The sequence below is a fragment of the Rattus norvegicus genome, chromosome 1, assembly GCF_036323735.1.
Source record: "Rattus norvegicus strain BN/NHsdMcwi chromosome 1, GRCr8, whole genome shotgun sequence".
Taxonomy (NCBI): Eukaryota; Metazoa; Chordata; class Mammalia; order Rodentia; family Muridae; genus Rattus; species Rattus norvegicus.
Window position 1 is genome coordinate 44,016,175 of NC_086019.1, and position 26,323 is coordinate 44,042,497.

General features: G+C 41.1%; 1 protein-coding gene and 1 long non-coding RNA gene across 33 annotated transcripts in view; one reads left to right on the forward strand and one right to left on the reverse strand.

Annotated features, from left to right (window-relative positions):
* Positions 1-26,323, reverse strand: part of Syne1 (spectrin repeat containing nuclear envelope protein 1) — a 471,163-nt gene that overhangs the window by 98,535 nt on the left and 346,305 nt on the right. For 23 of the 32 annotated variants that reach the window (XM_063270573.1, XM_063270583.1, XM_063270581.1 and 20 more), the window contains 11 exons: positions 24,524-24,658; positions 23,638-23,747; positions 21,447-21,603; positions 19,468-19,599; positions 18,885-19,040; positions 18,156-18,365; positions 11,806-11,907; positions 8,871-8,990; positions 6,226-6,426; positions 2,974-3,147; positions 1,169-1,300 (listed from right to left, as the gene is read on the reverse strand). In XM_063270573.1, coding sequence (XP_063126643.1) covers positions 1,169-1,300; positions 2,974-3,147; positions 6,226-6,426; positions 8,871-8,990; positions 11,806-11,907; positions 18,156-18,365; positions 18,885-19,040; positions 19,468-19,599; positions 21,447-21,603; positions 23,638-23,747; positions 24,524-24,658 — 1,629 coding nt within the window. The remainder of the gene's footprint in view (positions 1-1,168; positions 1,301-2,973; positions 3,148-6,225; positions 6,427-8,870; positions 8,991-11,805; positions 11,908-18,155; positions 18,366-18,884; positions 19,041-19,467; positions 19,600-21,446; positions 21,604-23,637; positions 23,748-24,523; positions 24,659-26,323) is intronic. The other 9 variants (XM_063270574.1, XM_039101511.2, XM_039101503.2 and 6 more) reach the window with 1 other exon arrangement.
* LOC134482626 (uncharacterized) lies at positions 18,338-18,965 on the forward strand. The gene is made up of 2 exons (XR_010059011.1): positions 18,338-18,503; positions 18,859-18,965. It is a non-coding gene; the product is annotated as an uncharacterized LOC134482626 (long non-coding RNA).

Here is a 26,323-nt window from a genome sequence, read left to right on the forward strand (position 1 = left end):
AACGATCCTCACTCTGCAGCTCCGAGAACCTGAGAGTGTACCTATCAACATATAGATGTTCTCTTTTGGCTTTGTTAGGAACTTTGGATGTGTTCGTAGCTGTCAAGCTGAAATATCTCTAAAACAGTGACATCAATCGAAAGTACAAAAAATGGTTGGTAGAAGTTTGGTGAAAATGCCTTGAAAGGTTTTCGAATGAGATCACTATTCCAAAGTGCCATCTATCTGTCATCTATTGATAATCTATTGTCTATCATCCATTTTCTGTTATCTGTCTCCCTATTTATCATCTTTCTTAACCTATCATGGATGTCTGTCATCTATGGCTTATCTACCATCTATCTCTACCACCTAAATTTTATCTTTCTATCATCTATATATCACCTGTCAGTCTGTCTGTCTATCTATCTATCTATCTATCTATCTATCTATCTATCTATCTATCATCTATGCTCTAACTCTATCACCTATCTATCATCTATTTGTTGGTCGGTCGATCTGTCTATCATATTTATCAATCTATTATCTTTATCTACTGTCGTCTATCAATCGATCTATCTATCCATCATTCTATCTATAATCTATCATCTCTATCTATCTCTATCATATATCTAGCATCTATATCTCTCATCTATATATCATCTATCTATGTACCTATCATTTGTTATCTATAATCTATCATCTATCTGTCTGTCTATTATCTATTTCACAGAGCTAAGAACCTACCTCATAGTGACATGCTTGTCTAGAAAGCCTCTACCCCTGCTACTCAGTGGTTGTGTATAGACCAAGAAAGACTTTTTTAAATAAGAAACTCTAATCAAACCCAGTGTGTTATACGCACACACAAAAAGCATGAAAATAGAGGAACCCTTGTGAGTAACAAGGTTTTAGCCTTAAATGGAAGGAGATAAGAGAGGGCAAGTGGGGCTGGGGCTAAAACTCATTGTATAATATATGAAACCATCAAACAGTAATAAAATATATACATACTATGAACAAGACAGACATGGTCTATGTGTGCCAATGAATTTTAGTAAATTTAAAGAAAAGCAAAGGGTTGGATGTAGTTTATCACAAACTTGTTTAAATTCTGTTAAAAGTTATTGGCAAGCTTCTAAAGGAAATGCCATTAACGGTGTCCCCCAGACACCCTTGGAGTCCAGACCTGGTAGAGACTTGTCCTTTCCACAAGTCTGTCCTCGCTCTCCTCTACCAGGCCCACACTTGGGATGCTGTTTTCTATCACCTCCAGCTGTCTGCTGAGCTCCTGGAGATTCTCATCCAGATGGGACCACATCTACAAACACAACAGTGATTAATGGAATCCCAGCACTAAGGAGGCTGGCTAGAAGATCACAAGTTCGAGGACAGCCTGGGCTATTAGCAACAATGGTCCTCAGAAAAAGAAAACAACCCAAGCAACCAACATACAAAAGGAATAGCATTCCCCCATGTCTGCAAAATTAGTAACTGCGAGGTAATCTGCCTCAAGTAACGTCAGGACTGTTTAGCTGGCGTTCATCTGGGGAGGAGGTGTTCAAGGGACAGAAATGATATAAATATAGTATTTGTGTCTAAAATTCTCAAGAACTAAAACAAAATTAAATTTAAAAAAAGGAAAAGGAGATATAACATAACTCCTAAAGCTTTTAAGGAAAATGGGAAGATTAAAGGAACTGGGCCAGTTTAGGGCAACTGAGCTAATTATTAACCAAAGGACCAATCTACCATCAATTTACACAAGGCTCTGTGGCTAATTAGGCTCTATGGGCTACCTATTTGGCGTTCAGGGTCATATATTTGTGCTCTGAATCTAGGGCATTAGCTTGCAGACTCCTTTTACAGCAAACCACATAGTAAATGTTTTCAGCCTTGTGGATTATTTAGTATCTACTGCGACTGGTCTCGTCTGCCCACTGGATGAAGGCACATGGAAATTAACAAGCAGATCGATAAAACTATTATACCCAAATAGCCTTTACATAAAAGAGACTACATTTGGCCCAGGGGCCAACTCTCCTTCCAGAGCCTGGGCCCTGTTGATAAATGGCATCCTTTTGGCATCCTTTTTTCGGATTCTCTATAAGGTCTGGTATTTAAAGGGCTGTCTGGTTCCCTGTAGAGACATCATTCTGCCTTCTGAAGTCTGTGTTCTTGTTCCTCACAAGACCACGGTCTCACTGAGGGCAGTCCTGGGAACGTGTTTACATTTGCCTTGCCTGGGAATCTGGTGGCAACTTGATAAATGTTGAATGAATAAATACTTGATTGCTTCACTTACCAGTAGGCGGGTGCAAGGGAACAGACTGAAGGAATGGTAATTTTTTGGGCAGGAGAACAAATTCCTAAATGGGACTAAGAACACTGCTTAGGGCAGCTGGGATCTTGAACCTTTATTCCGTTATTTTGTTTCAGAGCTTCTGGGATGCTACTGTTTCATGTTTTAATTTTTGATGGCTTGTGTATGTATGCATACACTTACATGGGTACAGGGGTCCACAGAGAGTCATGGGCCTCCCAGCGTGGTCACTGGAAACCAAATTCATGTTCTCTATAAGAACAATAAGTCCTCTCCTCTTACCTGATGAGCCATCTCTCCAGCCCCCTGGGTAGTTATTTATAACAAATGAATCTTCATAGACCATAAAAGTTTGTTCCCAGGCTGTCCTCTGGCTTCAAGATTCCAGTGATAGTTCTTATCACAAGAATAACTGCATGGATAGAGCCAGGGATATGTAGTTCTCATAGTTCATGCTCCTAATTAGTTTTTTGGCTTGAAGCTCAAGTCTGCGAGCATCTTCACACATACTCTCTAGGGTTGGGATTCATCCAGCTGGCTCACAATACAATGTATCACATAACTTATAAAGGGAAACCCACCACCCAAGATAGTAGGGAGATAGAATTCAAATGAGGGAGCCCGGTAGCTCCATTTTACAGTCAGAAAGTTACTGACTTGGGCGGTCTTACCTCTAAGATGTACTCAAGCTCCACCCCTCTCTTGTGAGCCTGCTTCAACACAGCAGAAGCTTGAGCCATACGGTCCGAGTGCAGCTGAGTTTCCTTCATAGCTGCAAAGTCAACAATCTTTCTGAAGAGTGTTTCAGTCAAAATCAAATGCGATTCCAGGCCCTGGAAGTATTCCTGCAAGTTTTGTGGGGCAGAAGGAGATCAGTAGCAGTTCGTTTGGACATTAGCACTAGATAAGAACTCTTTCAACAGCAGAAGCTGATGGAACACAGTTAACACAAAGGGCATTATCATTTTGTCGCCTCCCCCCACCTGGCTCACATGGCTGAACTACCTCACACTGCTGAACCACCATCTTAACCAGCAATGTGTGCTTCCTACAGGGCATTCCTGCAAAGTCTAGGCTCTGAGCTCCTAACTGGCCTTCCCTCTTGACCCCACTCAAGTACAGATGGCTCTTCACTGTGCTATAGACACAAGTCTCCACGACAAACCCTTTCATCTGTGATGAGTTGATAAAGGAGCGTTCCCTGCTGATATCCTAGGGATGCTAACATCAGTGACACAGTCACCAACCATCCCTGCCACACCACTGGCCTCCCATGTCCCTAGGATATATTAGATCCCTTACCCTCATCTTCAGATCTACGTACCCTCTGTTTTCCTTGAGACGATTCCTTTTCCTTCCATGCCAGGGCTTATGACCTACTCTTTCCAACTTACAGACTATTTCTTTGCCTTGCTTATGACAGATTACCAAACATGGCTAGGCAATCACAATTTGTTTACAATGATTTTAAATTTCCCTTGTGTTTTACTTCCTTGCAATGGAATTGTAACCACTGCATAAACTCATACATTTTAGATACTAACATTTATATAAATAGATTCTAGAAGATGGATATAAGCTTCATTCTACCCCAGTTCTTAGTTATTCATTTGCTTGTTTGTTTGTTTGTTTATTGCATATGAGTACACTGTCGCTGTCTTCAGACACACCAGCAGAGGGCATCAGATCTCATTACAGATGGTTGTGAGCCACCATGTGGTTGCTGGAAATTGAACTCAGGACCTCTGGAACAGCAGCTAGTGCTCTTAACTGCTGAGCCATCTCTCCGGCTCTCTACCCCAGTTCTTAAACCCAGGACTATGGATGGAACTGAAGGACTTAGAAGCTGATGATAACAGCTGACACTGAGCTCTTATTATTATAAACTCTTTACCCAATTCATGTCACCCTTATGACAATTCTCAAGGTCTGTGAAATACTTTGATCTGTCATTTTACAAATGAGAACATAGAGCCATCCAGTCTATGTAGCTAGCATAAGGTCACCCAATTAAGTAGGGAAGAGCTGAGGTTTTCATTCCTATCATATGACTATAATGTTGCTCCCCACCAAAGCTGTAGAGGTCTCCCACAAAACACAGGCTGGACAGCAGAGAGTAGGTTGGTCATCATCACCAACATCATAACTGTTTTGGTGTACCAGGAATTGAGACCAGCGCCCAAGAACATTAGGCAACCACTCTACCCAGGAGGTATACCAGCAGCCTTTGTTGTTTTACTGTTTATTCTCAGATAAAACCCCATGTATTCACTCCTGCTCTTTAACCTAGGTAGGCCTTGAACTTGAAATCGCTCCTACTTCCACCTCCCAAGTAGCTGGGATTACAGTACAAACCTGTAACATCAAGCCAAGCTTAGAATCATTTTTAACCAATCATCTGTTGACAAAATGACTGTATAGCTGGAAAAGACCTGGCAAGCCAAACATGCGCTGAGAGTCAAGCCTGCGTTCATCGCAAGCTTACCTCCCCCTCTGGCCTTGGCAGTATTTCCCATGACCAAAGGGTCCCCTGTGCAGCCGAAGTGGCAGCTGGGTCCTACTCCCTTAGAACTTTTTCCTAACTGAGCATCTTTTCTCTGTTATTCTATTGCTCCTTGACCCTAGTCTCCCTTCTGGAATAATTCAGAGTGATCTTTTATTGCTATGGTCAGATTTGAGAAAAAACAGCTGTGAGCTTTAAAGCAATGTTTTCATTGCCAGATGATAAGGCTTTAATAAATCATACAACTCTTTAGACAGAAAACCTCTGGGGGGAAAAATAGCAGAATAGTATAGCCTCCCACCCCCACCATTCGAAAATAACAGCCCACCGGAGAGCCACGCAACAGTAGAATGTTCATCTTTTAAAACTCGACGAGATTTTGTTTTTCTTCTGGGAATTCCCAGAGCCTGGGAGTTTGAGTTTGTGGCCTGGTAAACTTTGCCATCGTCATTGCTAAAAATGTGTTATATGAGGAGTGTGTGTGTGTGTGTGTGTGTGTGTGTGTGTGTGTGTTAAACATGTATTTATTCACTAAGGAGTTATGAACCTGAGTGTTATTTGGAAACATACTGATGAATCTCGGGGTTCCCAAGCCAGATTGTGTGGTAAAAGTTCTTATTATGCCCAGGAAAATCTCTGAGGCCAACAGCAACTACAGGAGAATGTGCTTAAGGGCCAGGAGATCCGAATGACGCAAGTCACAGACACCAAAGTGCAGCGGGCATCCCCGAGTGGAGTGAGGAGTCTATGCCAGGACAGTGATGGGGAGGGAGAGAACACTGAGCACTAGGTGGTTGAGAGGCCTTAACAAATACATAGGGGAAAACTGAGTTAAGAATGTAGCTCGGGAAAGGATCCCTTGGTGGGGCTTTTACATTTCACATGCACAATGTCCTGGGGTCCGTTCCCCAGACCACATTAACTTCAGCTTAGTTGCATATACCTTTAATTCCAGATCTCAGGAGGTGAAGGCAGGAGGGTCAGAAGTTCAAGGTCACCTCCAGCTATACAGTGTGTTTGAGGCCAGCATGAGCTACATGAGAGACCCTGTCCTTTAAAAAAAAAAAAAAAACAGAAAAGAAAAGAAGAAAAAGAAAAAGAATCTGAATTCCTGTAAGGAAAGACTTTGGGTTTCTCCTTGATTAAAGTTCATGCACAGTGAGAGTGGGGTTAATATTCATGGAGAACTGATAAGTAAAATTACTGATGGAATTACTCTTTTGTAATTTAAAACATTATAAAAATACCCTTTACCATTTCTCTTTACTCCAGATGCTAGGGGATATGAACAAATGTCTGTAGACCACTTAGAAGTATAATTACACAGGTATAGCTCATAAAAACCAGGCATATTCAGATTGAGATGCCAAATCCTCTACATAAAGGTTTGTGAATATGCTATTTCCTGGACTCTTCTCACCTTGTGCTTGCTGAGCAGTTGCTGGACTTCTTCTTTGGAGGATACAATGATCTTCTGGTCCCCTGCCATCTTCTCCTGCCCAGTGTCCAGCAGGTCTACCAGATCTTGCAGAGCCTTGTCATACTGACTCTTGAGTGCAAGGTTCTGGTTGAGGTTGCTCCTCCGGGAGCTGATGGTCACCAGTAGCTCATCATACATGTCCTAAGGCAGAGGCACCAACACTAGTCTTAACCACAAAGTTGCAATACTGAGTCCATCACCTGCCCAATATCCCACCAAGGTCACGCCTCTCCACAAATGGATCTTCCGGGGAGTCTCTGCATGGAAACAAGCTGCCTGTCTTTCTTATGAGCCTCCCTGAGAAATATCTCAAAAAGGGAAAGAGACACCCTGGACACCTCTCTATGCATCTTGTGGTATATATGCATGAGCTCAAGGCTTTCCTGTGGTTTGATCCTCGTTTAGTTCAAGCTCTCTTGTCCATCTTGCTTGACAATCTTAGATATTCCCTTTTGTTTTAAACTTGATTGTTCTCTTAATATAGAAGTCATAAATCATAGAAGAACTAAGGAAAAACTAAATTCACAAAGATTTAATAATGGGGTATCTATATAGAAGGGTAAAGGAAATAACATGATATGAAAAGAACCATTTGGAGAAAAGTAAAATTAGGTCTTATACCAATATTAGATACAATTTATATTTATTAAAGAGTAAAAATATAAGGCTGAGGATGTAGCTCACTAGTCTAGCACTTGCTTGGCATGCGTAAGGCCTTGGTTTTGATCACTAGCACATTCCCAGAGCTTAATGTTTCAAGATTCTAAGCAATGGAGAGAGAAAGAGAGACAGAGAGACTGAGAGAGATGGGGAGATAGGGAGACAGAGAGACAGAGACAGAGAGAGAGACAGAGACAGAGACAGACCTACAGAAAGAGAGAGTGGGGATCTCAGCTGCTAACAGCACTGGATGCTCTACCAGAGGCTCCAACATCCACATGGCAGCTCACAACCAGCTGTAACTCTGAGGCAATCTAACACTCTCTTCTGACTTCTGTGGTACCAAGCACACACATGGTACCCAGACATATACATAACCTAAATACCCAACACATAAAAGTTAAATAAGATGCCAGACGATCTAAAACAAAGCATTTCCTAGAGATGACTTAGGAGGAAACATCCTGTCTTCTCTTGTGTTGATCATTCATGACGTGATGTAAGGTTAAGTTGCAGAACCCAAGATGAGGAGAGATGTCACAGAGAGAAAACCTGATTCTCATAGTTATCATTAGCTTAACATTTATAATAAACGAACAGAATATCTCTCACATTTCTGTCAGCTAAATAGTATCAGATCTCAGACCGCCCTTTAAACAAAGAACAAAAAAAAAAAAAAGAAAGAAAGAAACGGAGGGGCATTAACAGGAAGAGCAAAACCTTCAGACTTAAAGCAACTGATTCCGTCAAACGTAGTGAAGTAAACAACTGTTTAATCTGGAAAGACGTTTTAGGAGACGGTGAGACGGCAAACAAAATTTACTGGAGGCATACGGATCTGATTAGTACATCATACCGAGGTGGGGCAGCCAAAACTGTTCAATCTGGAAAAGTTCAACTCAAATGCTTATTTACGGCTATGACGTTTTTTCTCTTACACCTGACGCTGAAGCACTGTGGGAAAATGATCTAAAGGAAGGGCAAGAGGGCAGGGGAGGTTCGTACTGTGACATTTCAAAATGTTAGCCAAGGGCCTGAGACTATCAAACCGAGAGTGACTTCTTGTTTGTAAGAGCCTTTTTATTTTCTCAGAAGAACGACTTGGGAGTTAGTGTTTGATTCACCACCATTCCCAAGTGTTCTGCAGTAAAGCCCAGAGACCAAAACTAAACAGCCATGTGCAGTGATACCCAGGTGCACATAGTTTAAAAATACAGCCTGCTTTCTATAATGTGTTAAACTTCACAGGTTTGGGAAGGTATTTCAGTTCTGTCCTTTTACCCCATGTAGTAGTTCTGCCAAGGTATCAGAATTAATGCTAAGTGCTTGCTTTCTCTCTCTCTCTCTCTCTCTCTCTCTCTCTCTCTCTCTCTCTCTCTCTCTCTCTTTCTTTCTCCCTGAAAAGTAATGGAAAAGTCTGCGTGCATCCCAAACGTGAGTTTTGTTGCTGCTTTGGAATTGAACATTTGTATTACATTCCAGCATGCATGGCAGATAAACTTTCATTTTGAAACCCATGTTCTAAAAAGTCTTACCTTGAATATTTATTCTGTTAAACCATTCCTAGAAATATATTACAATATTAGATGAAAATCCTTTCACCTTCAATTTTACTAGGTAGGGGTCATAAGGACAATTATATTTTAAAGAGCAGGAGTAAATAAATAAATCCTACCCCTGAACTATAGAATGATGTTTAGATATCTCTCCATAAGAACACGTGGATGCTAACTGCATGAGAATATAAATCATTTGAGTGTATTAAAAAAGGCCAAAAGAAAAATTTTGTTACTTCTAAATAAAAGTCGAGACCTAAATGATGTGACATTTGTTCAAACAAATTTCCAAGAGGCTGGTGGAAACGTTTTCTTGATTTTTAGTTAAGATGGGCCACTGAGGCTAAGCGGCCTCACTGGAGATGGTACCTGGAGCTTGGAGAGTTCTTGCAGAGCGGATTGATCCACTTGCAACTTGTCACCCCGCTGTTTCAACTCAGAGATTCCACCATCGAGCTCCCTCAGTCCCTCTTCCGCCTGTTGTATGGCCTAGGTGAGAGTCACAACATTTCGTTCAGATTCTGAAGAGCAACTCGGTTCCACAGAGCATTTTGACTTTTAATTTTACTTCTACTTTCAAAAATTATTTTTAAATACATAAGAAGAGACTAACTTAAAAAGAAAACACAAAAAGCATCAACACATACTACTGGAAAAAAAGCAGGTCCTTTACTATACTATACCTCAGCTTTATTAGACAAGGTGGTAGGGCAGAATGAGGGTAGAAGCTGGGAGAAGAAAGGTCTCTTTAAACAAGGAGATGTGTAATAAATCACCCTACATTAGAAGCAGCATGTGGGATAGACTGTGAATGAGGTGTGTCCCTGAGATGTCTAGGGGACCATAGAGCTTCCCAAAAAGCAATAGAGCATTGCTGGACATTGTGCCCAGTGAGGCAACGGGTAAGTGTGAGGAAAGTCTGCCAACCAATGGTTGTTCCTCACTGCAAAGTGGCAAAGTCAATTAGCAAGGGTTAAACTGGCTGAGGCTTGTCTGCCCAGAGTGAGGTCTCTAGGAAGAGGAGACCTTGCCCTATACTTCAAGGAGCTGACACTCTTGTCAAGATGCCAGTAGAAAATAAGCCAAATCACAATAGAATTAGGTACTAAAATTCATATGCAACTCGTCTCCAATAGAGGAGGGTGTACCAGACCAACAGACCCTGGTCTAAGTGGGCTTTTGGAAGACCTACAACCCGGTTGCCCTTGACAATGAGAGGAGTCTGGACTCCAGATGGCAGAAGAAATACATGCCCCCTTTTGCCTATCCTGAAACCTCTCTGAAACAATATCAAGTATTTGCTTTGTTTGGAGTGCTTTCCTCCATAAATCTGCTGGGGCAAGGGAAGAGGGAAGACAATAATACCAACAAATTTTCAAAGTTAGAATTCAGATAAATCTACAAAATTTTACTAATGCTGAGAAAGCTGAATTCTAACCTAGTGGAAGAACTGTACCACCCAGTTTAGAGCACTGGGGTCTCGGTAGCTGGGAAGACAGAGACAGAGAACTGATGAAAATTTGCTGAGAGAATAAAACCCCTTCCCTGCTCCATGCCACATTGCCTTTCCTTCACAGTTGGAAGACTCAACGTTTATTTACTATCTGGAGAAGGAAAGGGGGCTTTTTAGACTAAGGGGTGACAGATACAGCAGTAGGCTTCAGTGTTGGGTTGAAAGGGGAAAGTTGGAGGAGGTGGTCCATGCCTATAATCCTGGAGGCAGCTCAACTGCTAGCGATACCCTGAGGGGGGAACAAGAGGGAAGGAGGGAGGATGGGGCAGGGAAGGAGGCAGGGTAGAAGGGGAGGAGGGATGGAGCAATAAAGAAGAAAACAACAAGAGAGGAAAGGAGGAAGAGAGAAAGGAAAGGAAAGAAAGAAAGTGGGGTGTAGAAATCACAAAGCATTGTCCACAAGGCCCCCAAATCTCCTCTGCTTCAGGAAAGGCTTTGGTCTCTCCTCTACTGTCCAGAAAGAGACTGAGGTTCATAAGACCAACTGAAAAAGCTTAACAGCACCTGTCCAACAAATGGCCCAATGAACCAGTATCCCCTCAAAATTGTCAAGTTTCATCCTTACTTCAGGTTTCCCTCTTAACTATTTAATCCCCCAGCCCAGATATTCAGACAACAGAAAATGACTATGAAGTCAAGAATATCCAACATGACCAACAGAGATGATTCAGCAAAGAATTAAAGGAACCAGAGGGAAACACATTATGTAAAAACAAGACAAAAAACAAAAAACCCAACCAAACAAAACCTTACAACTACCAAACTGTCAATATATCCATGTATATTACAGAAAAGAAAGCATTTGGTTAAAGAAAAGGACAAGGTGTTACCAAAAGAGACAGAAAGAAAAAGATCTCCTGAAAAAAGTAATCAGGAGCAGTGGACAAGATGTGAAGTATCTCACTGAAGGGAGTTTCACAAGGGCAGGCAGATGAAGGGAAGAAATAAAAAGAATTAAACAAATTATTTGAAAAATTTTCAAAATGAAAAGATAGAAATCCAACCAGAAGAGCCTACTGAGTTCTCAGTACAGGGGATAAAAATAGACTCTCCTATTTTTATCTTTAAGACATGCAATTGTGATATTTCAAACCCCTGGGGACCTCTGGGAATTAGAAGGATTTTTGGATTTCTCAAGTGAGCATGGAAACAAGCATCTACAAATGTTGAGAAATTTATTTCTGACCCAGAGTTCTAGAAAGAGCCAAACAATAAAGTAGGAAGAGCATAAAACACGGCCATTTTCAGGGATGAGGAGGTGGCTCGGCGGCTACAGGGATCTAGTGGTAACCCTAATTCAGATCCCTAGGGACCACATAAAGCCAGACATGACAGCAGCCATCTCTAGTCAGAGTGCTCCCACAGTGAGGTGGGTGGAAACAGGACACCTCAAAAGCCCACAGGCCAGCTAGCCTGTACGTTCAGTGGTGAATACCAGAAGAGCCTCCTTCAAATAAGGTGAAATTGGGAACCCATGCCTGAGATTGTCCTCTTTCTTTCCCACATCATGGAAACATGTCTGATGTCATTTTGCGGTAGCAAATTCCTTCAGAGCAGAAGATATCACTGACGTCACTTCTGACCTCACATCCTATCAATATTATAGAAATGACCAAGTCAGTACCATTGGGCACTTTATGTAAACCCAGCGTTGGAATCCAAAATATATATTGAATAAAAATGCCATAGTGTGGCATTGATCACTTAAAAAATATCACTTAAAAAATGTCAACATCCCATAGTAAAGCAGTGATCTATATATCTGCTGTTCTGGGACATGCCTGAACATACCTGTATCTGTTCCACAATGGGCTGTTTGAACATGTTTGCCAGCTTCTGCAGAATGATATAATTGTTGTCAGCTAATGATGTAAACAACACCTTCAGGTCATTCTGAGGAAGAAAGCCGTGGAAAGATAGCATGTTAAACGCAGGAATAAAATGGTTACAAATATCACGCAGATTCAAGGAGATGATTCACAGACAGCCTTCTGCCTCTGAGTATTATATAGCAGTTTCCTCCAAGATTTAAACCTTCTAACTTCAGGGGGAAACTGGTTAGGAAGGGGATGTTAAAAGGATGGTGAAGTAGTAACATGTTCTAAGAGGAGGTGAAGGATTCCTCTCTATAAGGAAACACATTAAGACAAGAAAGAAAAAAAAAAACCAACTCAAAGAAGTCCCTGAAACTGAGTAGATGTACTAGGCCCCTTCTTTACCCCAAACATATTTAACCAATAAGAGCTGATGGGTTGGGCTTTGGTAATGCATCTGTTCCATATTTCTAAAAGAACTCCAATAAAACTCACTATTCACCAAATTGACCTTACATTACTCTATCCTTTATTTCCCAGTGGGGTAAGTAGGCATTTGTTCACATGTCCCAGGAATTCAGTCACACAACACCCTAGGAATTTCTTCCACGACCATCTACAGACCTCTAATTCTGAAGAGGCTCCTGTCCTTTATATAAAACCATATTGTGAGAAAGTGTTATATATAACCGGCACATGTCCGCATGTCCTTCCAGATATACTATTTTAACAACTTTAGGCTTTTAAATTAAATTTTTAATTGTAAAACTTTTAAGATTTAGTATGTATGTATATGTATATATATATAGATAGATATAGATATGATAGATAGATAGATATAGATAGATATATGATAGATAGATATAGAGATAGATAGATAGATAGATAGATAGATAGATAGATAGATAGATAGATAGATAGATAGATGCATGTGAATATGTGAATGAAGGTACCCAGGAAGGCTGGAAGAGGGTGTCAGATACCCTGGAACTGGAGAAACAGGTAGCAATGAGCAACTTATCATGGGTGTTGGCAACCAATCCCAGTCCTCTGGAAGAACAGCATGTGCTCTTAGCTGGTGAACTATATCCATAGCATGTTTTTTTGGCTTTTTAAAAAGTATGAAAATCAATGGTATCTATGTACACCAAAGAGACAGAAAACGGCATTACAAAAAGTTCCCAGCTGAGTCTTACGTCCATAAACATCATTCCTCTAACTGTCCAGCACATTTACATTGAGTGAGACATATACAAGGAAGAGATAGCCACCCAAATTCTTATACTCATTTCAAAGGGCACCGGGAGCCAAAACAATAATTTAATTATAAAAATGTTGACGTATTCCTAGAAATAGAAGATAATAAGGTCTTTTCCTTTTCTTTCTTTTGTGTTTTTATTTTTCTCGTTGTTGTTTCTGTTGATTTATGGCACTCAGGTTGAGCCCAGAGCCTCTCGAATGGTAGGGATGTGGTTTCTCGTGGAGGCACCACATTGACTCTCTGTTCCAATTTCTTTTTAGACAATAGTCTTCCTAAGACAGCCAGGCTGCCCTTAACTTGCAATCCTTCTACCTCAAACTTGAGAGAACTAAAACCAAAGGCATTTGCCGCCAGGCCTGGCTCTGTCACGAGTAACAAACAGGGGTGAGGGGTTGATTGGTCATCACAGGTTGAAGTGTAACTCATGGCATCCTCCTCAGTGAGGAATTGGTCATGGACCAAGACAGCTCTTTCCTCAAGCAAGAATATGAAAACTGAGTTTCGTCTGAGGGAATCACACTGGGGAAACACACTTCTCTTCAGGGGAAGCTACATGCCCAGCAGTAGATGGGCAACAGAAAGCGGACTCAACAGCATCTCGCGAGGTTCTTGTCTCATAATGTTATACTAGGGCTTTTCCTTCTTTTTAAAAAAATTATCATATATATGACGTAATTTTTTTTCTCTTTCTTCATTCCCTACATGGCTTTGTATATACATTATGGCTTCCAGGTTAAAGGTTTTATAGGATTCCTGAATGTGCAAAACAGGTTTCTTTCTTGTGTCTTCTCTTGGGATTTTTGTTTTCCATTTGTGTTGTCTAATTCTGATGTGTTAGCTTTTGTTTTATGCTTTCTACTATATCATATCAGATCAATCATATCATATCATATAATATTCCCACAGAAACCTGTTTGTTCTCAAATGAGAGACCGAAAGGAGGAGATGAGGGGGAAATGGTGATCTGGATCTATTATGTGAGGAAAAATCTGTTTTCAATGAAAGGAAAAAGAATGTTGATTTATTCTTGCATAAAATTTGTTTAAATTGGGGCAAAAAGAATGTATGCAGGGGCTGCTGGAGAGATGGCTCAGGGGTTAAGAGTACTTCCTGCCCTGGCAGAGGAGTCGAGGTTGGTTCCTAGTGACCACATGGTCTCTTTTCAAGTGTCTCTAACGCCAGTTTCAGGGAATCCAGGGCCCTATTTCGATTTCTTAGGGTACTAGTGTTATACACACATACACGCAGGTAAAACAGCCATACCATAAAATAAAAGTAAATGCAAGGCTAAAAAGCAGAATAATGTATAAAATGGGCACAAAAATTGAAGGCTGTTAGTACAGTGAGTGCTGTAGTGTATTTTTTAGCATGCAAAATTTCCAGGGCTTGGTCACTAGATATGATAAAGAAGAAGGGAGAGAGGGAGGGAGGGAGGAAGGCAGGGAGGGAGGGAGAGAGGGAGGGGTGAAAATGGGAATAAAGTGCTGAATGTGTGAAAAGCAACAGTTGTCACTAGCCAAAACCCAAGCTGAGCTGAAGCTCACCCAGCAGCTAGCGAAATAGGAAATCATTCTGAGATACTGGAGAAATTGTGGGTTTTTTCATGAGTTCCAGCTATGTTCCCATTACTCAACAGCATTCAAGGAGAGGTCATGCGCTGTTAGAATTACCACAGGGACTCTTTAAAATAAGTCGTTTGAATAGAACGAAAGCAAGGAGTTCTAACCGTTGCCCATGGCGAGGGTATTCTGTGTACTTCAGAATGTCCGTCGTTGTTTACGTGTACTTAAGGCTGTGTCAGTTCACTTCATCTAAAGAACAGGTGAGTAGAATTAACCTAACATGGGTTAGATATGAGGTGTTTGTGTTTCCTGATACCTGCTTTGTCTTTTCAGTAGGGTGTTTCCCTTGTGTCCTACTTAACATATAAGAAAACACAGTTGTTATTTCTAGAAGTCATGGTAACTATTAGGAGAGACTAGTTGAGAGAACAATAATATGATTCATGGAAAAATTGCTAAGAATTGCAGACCAGTGCAATGGCTTCTTTATGCTTATTGTTTTCTTAAGAATAAAAAACAAGGAATAAATCCAAAGGATTCAACAAATCAATTATTATTATATGTGTGAAACTGCAGTAAATATGAAATCAGTATATAATAGATATATAACAGTTATTACAATTTATTTCTTTCAGTCGGGGAGTAAAGGGAACATCAACATTTGAATTGTCAGTTTTTGTTTGTGAGCTGGCCACTAACAAACACATAGAAACTTCTTGGCCAAAGAAAAACAGAGAATATGATTTAAAGAGGAATTCATGATTTGCATGTTATTTCCGTGGTCGCTTATGACAAACTAAATTCCGAAGAAGTCATGCTCAGTTAATATTTTCCTGTCACCGGTTATAATTATCAAGCTCTAAACTGCTGTAAGCATTAACTTGGTATAAGCAGCTAGACAGAAGTGAATACACCTTTGAGAGGGTTACAGTCGCACGGCTAAGCAAGCCCCTTGTATGGCTTATAGGCTAAAATGCTGTAATAATCTGCCAGTTTTCTTCACAGACAATACATTTTAAAGAATGAAAATTAATTTTTCGTAGTGTAATGGGCCTGGTGACTTTCCAGGCACAGTCAGTATACATGCTTATAACAACCAGAAAAATCAACTCCGCTTTTCGGATTCTGAGTGGATTTCTCTCTCCTTGTTCTATACCATGCATTCTAACAAGCACAGATATGAATCCCACCAAGGCCATTCCCCTGTGCCATAGAGGCACACAATCAGATGACTGTGACTCTTTACATGCGTATCTTAACTCCGCCCATATCTCCAACAAAGCGTTTCTGGCCAGTGGCACTGCTATCTGCCTGCCTCCTTTGTCTGTTGAGGCCTCCAGATGTGCAAGCCAGCATTCTTGGGCTCCTTATCAGGCATACTTTCCCTCATGCCCCACATCCAAGTCCTCACCAAGGCCTTTCTACTCAGAATGAACCTTGAGTCAGTCTGCTAGTCTCTCCTGCTCCCATACCATGCAATGCAGAAGCACTCTCTTAAATCTCTTCCCACCTCTTGAGTGCTGAGTAAGCCTGGAGAAGTAATGTAAACTTTCCACTGATTTAGATCCTTTCTCTTTTTCACACTACCCAAATACTGAAATATGATAATGACCAAAGTTGTTGAGTACTTGTTATGTATTAGGATATACTGAGAGCATCTCAAAGAGTTTAACTATTGAAACCTTACAATATTTTGAGGCAGGGGCTATGGGTGTAGTTGAGGACATAGAGGCTCACGGTAATGAAGCAATTAAGATTAATATGGCAAAGCTGGAATTTGAAGCACATGGCTGTTGAGAGAGGAGAGCCTGGGCTACTTGGTGACTTAAAGCCCAGTCTGTAGGATTGGTTTTATAACTAAGGACAGCAAATAAAGTCAACAAAATAAACTTGTTGGCTTTAGGGAACTTAGTCTTAATATTCATTCTGTTTGAACAACATATACCTAGTAGGGATATTACAGAGATTTAAAAATGATTCATATGTAATATATTCATGTTATATGAATATTATATTCATATTATATGTGTGTGTGTGTGTTTATTTCATGTATTGTGCCACAGTACATGTGTCAAGGTAAGAGGATAATGTGGGAGTCAGGTCTGTCCTTCCAGCAAGTTGGCTCAGGGGAATGAATTCAGGTCTTCAGGCTTGGCAGCAAGCTTCTTTAGCAGCTGAGCCATCTCTCCATCCCTCATTTCTACTTATAAGATTATAGATTATTTGAAAGTGGTAATGAACTGTTCCTTTATATGACTATCTAGAAAGTTCCATGTTTCTTGGCAAACACAACATTTCATACTTCATAGTAACTTTTTTAACAGATCAAAAATTACATCAAATTCTTCCATTTTTACTGAAATAACTTCCATTGGAATTAAGTATTCTGAAAAGGGTCCTTTTTATTGGGCATGAAAGACTTCAATGTTAAAAGTGACTTTTCCATTCTTTCCAGTGACTTGGTACAGAAAAGGTTTCGTAAGCACAAAATTACATATCTGGCCCTAAGAATCTCAAATGACAGTAAAAAGTAATAAATCTGAAGGGTTCAGATTGGAAAGTAGTGTAATAGTTTCCAATGTAATTCTGAGAGAGAGAGGTAGAAGAAATTAGACCACAGCCATTTCGAAAGTTTTAAGTAGTGAGTTTTGGGGTGTTTTCTATATTCCGGCACCTCCTGCATGTTCTTTGGTAACAAGAATTAAACTCTACTATTACCAACTGGAAATTACAATAAAACGATACTTTAGCTTTTATTGGTTGAACTTAAACTTTTATTCAACTCTTAGTTTGACTAAGTGGTTTTTCAAACTTCCAAGTTCTAAAAGCATGAAACTTGGCTTTCTAAATCTTTAGTTCAATCCACCTGGTTTTCTGCAATGTTCTAGCTCTTTGTTATCCATTAAAAGTGTTTACAAGATGGGCTGAGAGATAGCTCAGACACTAAGCAAACACAAAGATGTGAGTTTGGTCCTCCAACCCATGGAAGGAGCTAGTTATAGTAAAGTACCCTTGTAATCTCCAGCCCTGGGGAGAAGAGAATTCACTAGGCAGCCAGCCTACCTTAAGAACAGTGAGTCACAGATTCTTTATGCTTCAGAACAATGTGGATAGACCAGAAAGATGGCTCAGTGCATACAGGCACTTTCCACCCAAGTGTAATGAGCATCTTCCCCAGAATTTCCATTGTAGAAGGAGGCAATGGACTCACATGAGTTGTTCTCTGACCTCAACATTCATGGTTCCCACCCCCTTATACATGTATTGGATAAGAAATGAAATAAAAGTTAAAATGAATATAAGGTAGATGATTCCTGAGGAATGACCCCCACACTTATGCACACACTTCATAATCACCCACACATGCATGTGCATTCACACACACCCTCAGATACCCCACTGCAAACATGCCACACATGCAATGAATGCTTGGAGGATACTCTTTACTGATGATTAGGGCTGTTCCTTGAAAATGGCCCAAACCCTTTGTGTCCTCTCATTTACCTGGAAACTGAGGACTTGCTGGAGTCTTTCCTTCATCTGATGACATCGCTGACCCACTACTGAATCCAGCAGGGATAATCTGCCCAAAAGACAACCCAGAGTGTCTTCGATAACATCCCGGTTGTCACTGTCCTCTGGGAATGCTTGGGAAAACAAATTCTTGTTCTTATCCATTTCTTCAGACATTTCCTTAATGTCCTTGGCAAGAGCCTAGGATTGACAAAGTCAAGCTTTACCTCATTGTTTGGACTTCTGTGAATCAAGTTATTGTCCCCTGGGAACCATTCACTTAGCAATGACTGCACTGACACAAGCTGAGTCTCTTTTGGGAACTTCTATAGATCACAGGTAAGTTGTTCTAGCAGAGATTTTTCTCAGAGACTTTATATCAGTAGATAATAAAAAGTATGCATTGTTAAAAATTAAATTAAAAAATTAAATGCTGGTTAGGTATTCAGTCCTAATATCTTGGGCTTCATCCAGCGAGGATTTGAAATGCACAATAACTCAGAGTTCTGTGTTTCTCCTCTTCTTATACTCACACTAAAAAGTTATAAAACTTTCTATGCTTTAAAATTTCTGTCCCACACAACGTTTCTTGGAGACACATCACAGCACTTTATTAAGAGCTGTCTTGTTCTTGGTGTTCTTTATATATAAATATAATTACCCGTTACTAATTGTAATTGCTTTGAGATTTCAGGCACAGACAGAAATTGTCAGCCTTACCTCTTGGTTGAAGAGACAAGTTTCTGTTTCTTCCGGCAAAAGTGCTGTGGCCACAAATAAATGCTCTTCAACGTCATCCAACCAGGTTGAAGTGGCTGAGACTCCGTCATATAACTTCTGCTCCAAGTGAATGTTCTGTCTGTCTGTTCCTCCACTCTGGGGGGTGCAGGGAGGTGGATACAGAGAGATACACAAAACAGATAAGACAATCCATTTCAATCCAGGTATAATGGTACCCAGGTACAATGATCCCAACTCTTAGGAATTGAAGACAGGAAGATGAGACAGTTGAACTCATCCTCAGCTAAGAAGCTAATTTGAAGATAGCTTTGGATACAAGAACCCTACCTCCAACCCTTCACTCCCAACTCCTCTTTAGTTAAAAAATAATAAATTTCAGTATTTTTAAGAACCATAGAGAAGCAAAATGAGATTCAGCCATTAGCATCTTTAAACCCCAGGACTCATCACTAGTGCTAGGCCTCAAAAGTCATGGCCAGAGATGGAAAAACTTTGCAGAGAACACATGAACCAGTCCCAGCAAGACAAAACCAAGACAAGGACAATGATGGCCCAGGCATACCTGTGATGACACCTCTCCAAAGGCCTGGCTCAGTCCATCCAGCAAGGACGTCACTGAAGACTTATCTTGAGTCTGCGCTTCCCCTCTCAATGGCAGCACTCCTGACAGGAGTCTGTTCGGACTGCTATAAAGCTGCAGGCAAACAGGGAAGGCTTACTTAAAGAGTAGATGAGCCGTGCACAGTTTTCTAAGCTGGAGGTGCACACAAAGTAGGTCATTGGAAGTCTTGCCCAGAGAGATAGGAGTCTTACAATACACCACGTCACTACGTACGGTGGCCAGATCCAGTAACAACCATGAGTTTTAATGATGGGATAGAAACAAAAATAACGGTAGAAATACCTGAACTTTTTGCCACAGCTACCCCGAAAAGGTCTTCCCAACTTTATCTCTGTCTTTAGGGAAATAATTCATCCTAACTATCTGCCAGACACTGGTCTCCTTTCTTTGAGTATTCACCTCTTCTAACTGCTTTTAGAATCCCTCTGTGAGGACCATCATCAGTGCAAACATTCAAATGCTTTAGAGATGTCACCAAGGAAACTCAGTTTGGGGTTAGCAATGCCCTCCTAGCTCTGGGTGTGAGAAATGTTTCACCAGGGGTGTAAGGAAGGGTTCTATTCAGGTCAAGATAGGAGGTCGTGCAAAAGACATAGAAAATTAGTGTCAGGGTGAATGTGATTCTGGCACACACACAGAAAAAAATATCCAAGAACAGAGTGCTTTCAGCCAGAGCTGACAGCAATTCCTGCAGACTGGTTGGCCAAAGGAACGCAAAGAGACAGAAGGTGAAGCCTGCCAGGGGTTTTTGGGTAATGGCTCAGTCGAAAGAAATGCAACAATCTGTCACCACAGACTGTCTCCTTTCACTTACTCCTGTCATGTTGCATCCACTTTGCACTGCCTGCCTTGTAAGCTCCCATCCATCTCTGTCCAACTACCACCCTTCCTCTATCTTACACGGTCCTGGGCCAAATATTCTCCAGGATCAACAGTAAACACCCCAGGACTTACCTCATTGGAAAAAAATGCTGTCCTATAGTGAGCTAGGAGGGCATTGCTAACTCGGAACCAAGCCCTGGGACTCTGTCCCCAGGCCCCCTCTGCCCACAGCTGCTGGAGGCGTACCTGGGTTCCTGGCTTACTCGTTACCCCTTTGAACTCTCAAGTTCCTCTGACTTCCCCTTGGTTTTCAGCTTCTGCAAAGACTGAACTGATAATTATTACTTTTCTGGAACTTTCTGTTGCCTTGGGTTTTGCATGCCTGCTGGAACCAAGCCCAATATCGCACAGTATCCATCCCAGGAACCAGCCGGTTAACTGCCCTGCTTGACCACTGGCTTCCCTTGTTTTCAAGACCCCCTAAAGCTCCAATATGTTTCTCATTAAAACCTCCTGAAAATATTCAAGACTGGAAGTGACTGTGGAAAGTGGGCTGACCCAGCAGTTAAATTTCAGATTTGTGGAAATCCTCTTGACATGCATGTCCTTGGATTGAAACCATAATTTTCAAAGTTGAAAATTAAATTGAACTTCTATGGTTTGTGCTAATTAAAAAATCAGACATCATCTTTGGGGAAATACAGAAATCAGATAAATTTCTATGCACAAAGACAAGTATTGTGAGGAATGTGGGGCACGTCTTGTGAAGTAAAATACAAGATGAATAGCTGGCCTCATACTCATTCAGAATTGTATAATGCACCCGTTATACAATTCATTATAGAATTTCAGAATATATTAAAAATACAGATTATTATACAGGTTTACTCCCTTAGCATAATCTGTGTACCACTTATATCAGCTAATATATAGGCAGAGCATGGGGTTCATGCTTGTAATCCCAGTCTCCAGGAGGCAGCAGTAAAAGGATCAGGCAGCCCTCAGCTACATAGCAAGTTCTAGGGCAGCCTTTGTTGCAGGAGACCCTGTTTCCCAGGCCCAAAGGAAAACAAAAAAATAAAGAAAATATTTGATACCATTTGTTCTTGTTCCTGTTCCAGAATATTCTGTAGAAGCTTCTGCTTGGTACTAAACTCTTGGTGTAGACTTTCCCACTTCGCTCTCATCTGATCTTCAGCAAATGATTTTGCCCCTTCCATCACCAACTCCTGGGATAACGCATCAGGTTTTTCACTATTGGAAGAATAAACAGTCTAAGTTTACAATGTGTGCAGAGAGAGAGAGAGAGAGAGAGAGAGAGAGAGAGAGAGAGAGAGAGAATGGAGAATGAACCTATTGGGTATTAACAGACCTGGCCTCAAAATTAGAACAAGATTATCTTACTCGTGGGCTTATACCTTAAAAAAGTAAAAGTTAAAATAGAAACACTAAGGTTGCAAGCACATTTTCTTCATATGTCTAATCACGAACACAGGAATATTAAAAACACATTGAAAATGGCTAAGTATGAAATAAACTATAGTATGACCATAGACTAGGATCCTTTGATAATCAGCCTATCAATTGGTTCAACACTGGAAAATGGTAGTCTAATGTGAACTTTTACCCTGAGGGGTATATGGGACGTTTGGGACACACAGAAAGCTAGCACTGCAGGACAAATTTCTTTTTACATGAATTTAATACTTGAAAGAGCAACTAAAGCAACTTGTAGATGTGTATCTGTTGTCTGGGTTCTAGCCAATACTGAAGGCCAAGGAGAAAGGAGAAAAGAGAAACAACAGCAACACTTTTTTAACCACAAGAAACTTGCGCAAGATCCCCACAGCTCTTTTGTGGAACCGACTGTCTGCCTAGAGGCGGCACTAGCTGTCTTCTTCGGAAAAGCAGAGACTTAAGTAAAAGGCTTGAAAAACTATGAAAGATGTGTGAACGCCTTAGAGCTGTGAGCAGGTAGAGAGAGGGAAGACACTCCGCTCTGCTAGCCTGGAGAAGTGTCAGTCTTGTTTGGGGCTTTGCTGCTGATGTATTTTAAAGATCTTATTACAGATCTTTCTAAACAAGGTGGGCAAATGTTTTAACTCTTCCACAGTTTGGGGGTGAGTTAAATGCAAAAACTATGTACCCCTTAGTATCCGTAATATATTGACACTGAGAATGACGGTGCCAATGTTGTCTAAATTACAAATCACTTCAGTGACTACATCTGCTATCTCCAGTGATCCAATGAACAGGACACATTGTTTTAACTCACATTGTTCCTTAGTTTCCACATATATGATTTCTGATACCAGGATGTAATTTTGTTACATATTACAGGTACATACAATTTTTTTTCTTGATGCTAGTAAGTACTCTCCTGCCTTTTCAACTATTTGACATTATAAATAGTATGTTATACCATCTTTCTAACAAAAAAAAAAGTGCTTCAGGGCAGGGCAGTGCTGGCACACACCTTTGATTCCAGCACTCGAGAAGCAGAGGCAGGTGGATCTGTGTGACTTTAAGGCCAGCCTGGTCTACAGAGTGAGTTCTGGGGAAACCAGAGTTACACCCAGAGAATACCTGTCATGACACACAAAAACAAAAGAAAGTTTTTCTTTGTATCAAAGCATTTTGTATTGATGGTTGCTATTTTGTATCCTACCTCAGTACTAAGCAAGCCAAGACCCCAAGGAGAATGGCTCAAGACACAGCCATATCCCATCTGCTACAGTCCTTTCCACCTTGCAAATAAAAACCTCCTGTTCAGAGGTTCTCCCCTTCGCTTGTCTATTCTAATATTTCATCTTTCTGCATGTTAGACTTTTGAAATGTCCACTCCAATCCCGGTCCCCAGGATAAAAAACTTTTCAAATAGAAATAATAGGTAGAGAGCTGTTTGGAAATCATACCACTTAGCCCACATATACATCCGTTTCATTAAAGTTTTTTTTTAAAGAATATTCTGCAAGGGTTCTTGAGAGGAAAACACTCTGGTTAGGTATAGTCATCAGCTGGAAATATCACAGATTTGATAACACATTTTTCATTTGACTCAGAAAATGACTGTCCCTGGGTATAAGTAAGTTGGGCATCCAGGAAGGTAAATGACCAATGGCCATTTTCCTATCTGCATGGCAAAATGCTTGGCAATGCAGGGGCATTTAATATCCTCAAATAAATGAGGATTAGTGCCTTGTGTGGAAACTGACTATGGAGCAAAGCATTCCGTTTTTCAAATGACAGGGAAACACAAGAAGAGAAAGTTGCAGCTTCAAAACATACCCAAGGCCACCTGAGCCTTCTGCGGTGGAATGCTGGATTAGAATCTCCTCTCCACGGCTAGCTACTGAGCGGAGGAGGCTCTTCTGCTCAGCCAGCTCCTGTTCGAACTCCTGCACAAACACAAACACTGGGGTCACTTCAGAGAGCCGTTGATGGTCATTGTCACTGTCACTGTTTTCTATCTACAGAACGTAAGGAGGACTCTAATAGCTGTAAATCTGAGCATGGCTTAGGCAAATTCTCTTGCTCTGGTTAAACAGATTGTAAAAGCAACAAGAACAGAAAGTTTTGCTGGACAACGGTGCCCCCATGTGGTAAAATACATCCCTTCCTTTCAAAGTCAATGCTGGCTGGGACTAGTCAGGACTCCGTACAAACATCAGTTCAGGACAGCATGCTTTATTATCAGCCCATCTGGTTTGAGCTCATTCACAGTAAACAAGTTTGCACTGTGACAGGAGAGGACGCTTATGTATGTCTTTTTACAGAGTTAGTTTCCTTGAAAAAAAAATCAGCAGAAATCATTTGTATCATAGCCATTTACAGTCAGATCTAGTGAGAAGTCTACTAGAAAGTAAGAAACACATTTCATTTCTTTAGGGATAAAATGTATTTCAGAGTTTTGCCCATTCCCAAAGGCCTTCCTGGAACATTTGTGTTACAGTAAAATAGATGCAAACATTGCGTGAAAGAACCATTGAAGAACCACTGTGTCAATGCTGGGGATGTTATCCAGTAGAGCCCTCCCCTGGCCTGGGTTCCATTCCCAGCATTGAAAACAGAACAAAACAAAGCTCAAATCAACAAAAACCTACAGCCATAGAAACACCACCCACAACCTCCACTCACAGCAGAGCTGCCTAGAAGAAGGTGGGAAGTGCTTTACCTTTTGCTGCTGGAGGCTGCTCTGCCGCTGGTGGGTCCGAGTGTTGCGGGCTTGAGCCAGCCATTCCTGTACTCCGGGACTCTGAGTCGCCGTGAAGTCAACATCATTCTCTTCTTTTTCTTGTGTGACTCCCTGCTTTGAATAAGATGAGACAGGAATCAGGGGCCATACTGACACATTATTTCTCTGCCAGTGAAATGAGCCGGTTTAAGCCAGAATATATTATATAAAATGCAGGTTTATTGGGAAGCTGCTCTGGGACAGGTGAGTTCTCTGGCCTCGAGGAAGGAGGACAGGGAGAAGGGAAGGGTAGTCCAGCCCCTGGGCTGGAAAGTCAGGGATGGGGAGGGCTTTGCCAGGTAGGGACTGAAAGACAAAGACGCTAGGAGAACCTGGAGGCCAGGTCTGCTTTGGTACATACAATACGCACCTCAGTCCCTAGCCCGGGGGTTGAAACCATCCTTAAGAAAACCTCACCCCACTGGAAAGACAACTCCTTTGCTGTGGTTGGTGTAATAACTTCAAAGCACCATCATTTCAAAAAAAATTATAGTAACACAAGATTTTGAAACTTTTAGGAACAAGAAGCATTTATAAGGAAGCCCATTTTTTCCAGAGTAGTCATCAAATATTACTCTAAATTTTTTTTCACATAGAAAACCCAACCCTTTAATGAGCTTTTTAAAGTTACACAAATCTGAAATGTTACCCAGATAATCATTACATGTCAAACTTTGCTGTCCTTCCTCTAAAAGCTTTACCCTGTCAACATTTCTCTCCAGGTCACAATGGTATCTATCAAAAATGGGTACAATAGCAAGAACTTGCTTCTCAAACAGATTTTTAAAAGGTTACAAACAAAGGAGATCAACACCTTCGAGAAACAGTAAGTTCATGGTTGGGTTCAGGTTTTAGAACTCAGGAAGAGCAGGACATGATGGTCAATCCTGGCTGTCAACTTTGGCATGGTGCAGGGTCCATGGGAGAATAGGGAGGCATACTTCTCCATGTGCCTGTTAGGTCATGAGGGCTCTGTCACAATCCACAGTTTTAATCCACCCATGAATTCACAGTCTAAGTAGAGTATTGAAAGGTGGTGGAACAAGGCAAAAAGCAGTCCACCTATGGGAAGAGGGCCATTGGCTGCATGAAGGGTACTTTCTCTTTCCTTGTCTGAGTTGAAAAGCTTTGCCTTTCAATGACCTTAAGCCAGGATGTCTTTGCCTTGCCTCTAACATTAACAGTGGGTCATGGAGTCAAACTTCTGAAAACACAGAGCAAAACTAAGTCTCTCATCCCTAAACTTGTTTCCATCCTTTAGTCATGGTGCTGAGACACTTGGTAAAGCACAGCAAGGGCTTCCAAGATGGCTGACCATCCTCTGCTCCCCCTACTTCCACCCGCCCCCAGCCTAGCCTCCTCAACATTGTTTTCAAGAGGGACAGGAGGTGGTCAACCACAGGGACAATCTCCAGGGCACTCCGAGAGGCAGAAAGCCTTTTCTCCCCCACCCAAACACCGCACTTGTAAGAAAGCAGCACTAACTGGATTCAGGGGCTTAGAAAAGAAAATTAAAAAGGACATCACGTTGGGAGAGGTGTTATGAGTGTTCTGGGGGTTGCTGAGGAGGGGAAAAGGAAGTGGGCATGATGGAGACACATTGTACACTATATGTGTTTGTATACATATATATGTATGTATAAAAGTTTCAAGGATTAAGCAAAAATGTAAAAAGCTGAAAAAATTAAAAATATAAAAAATGATTATAAAATAAATGTATAAAGACTGTAGATTGTGGCT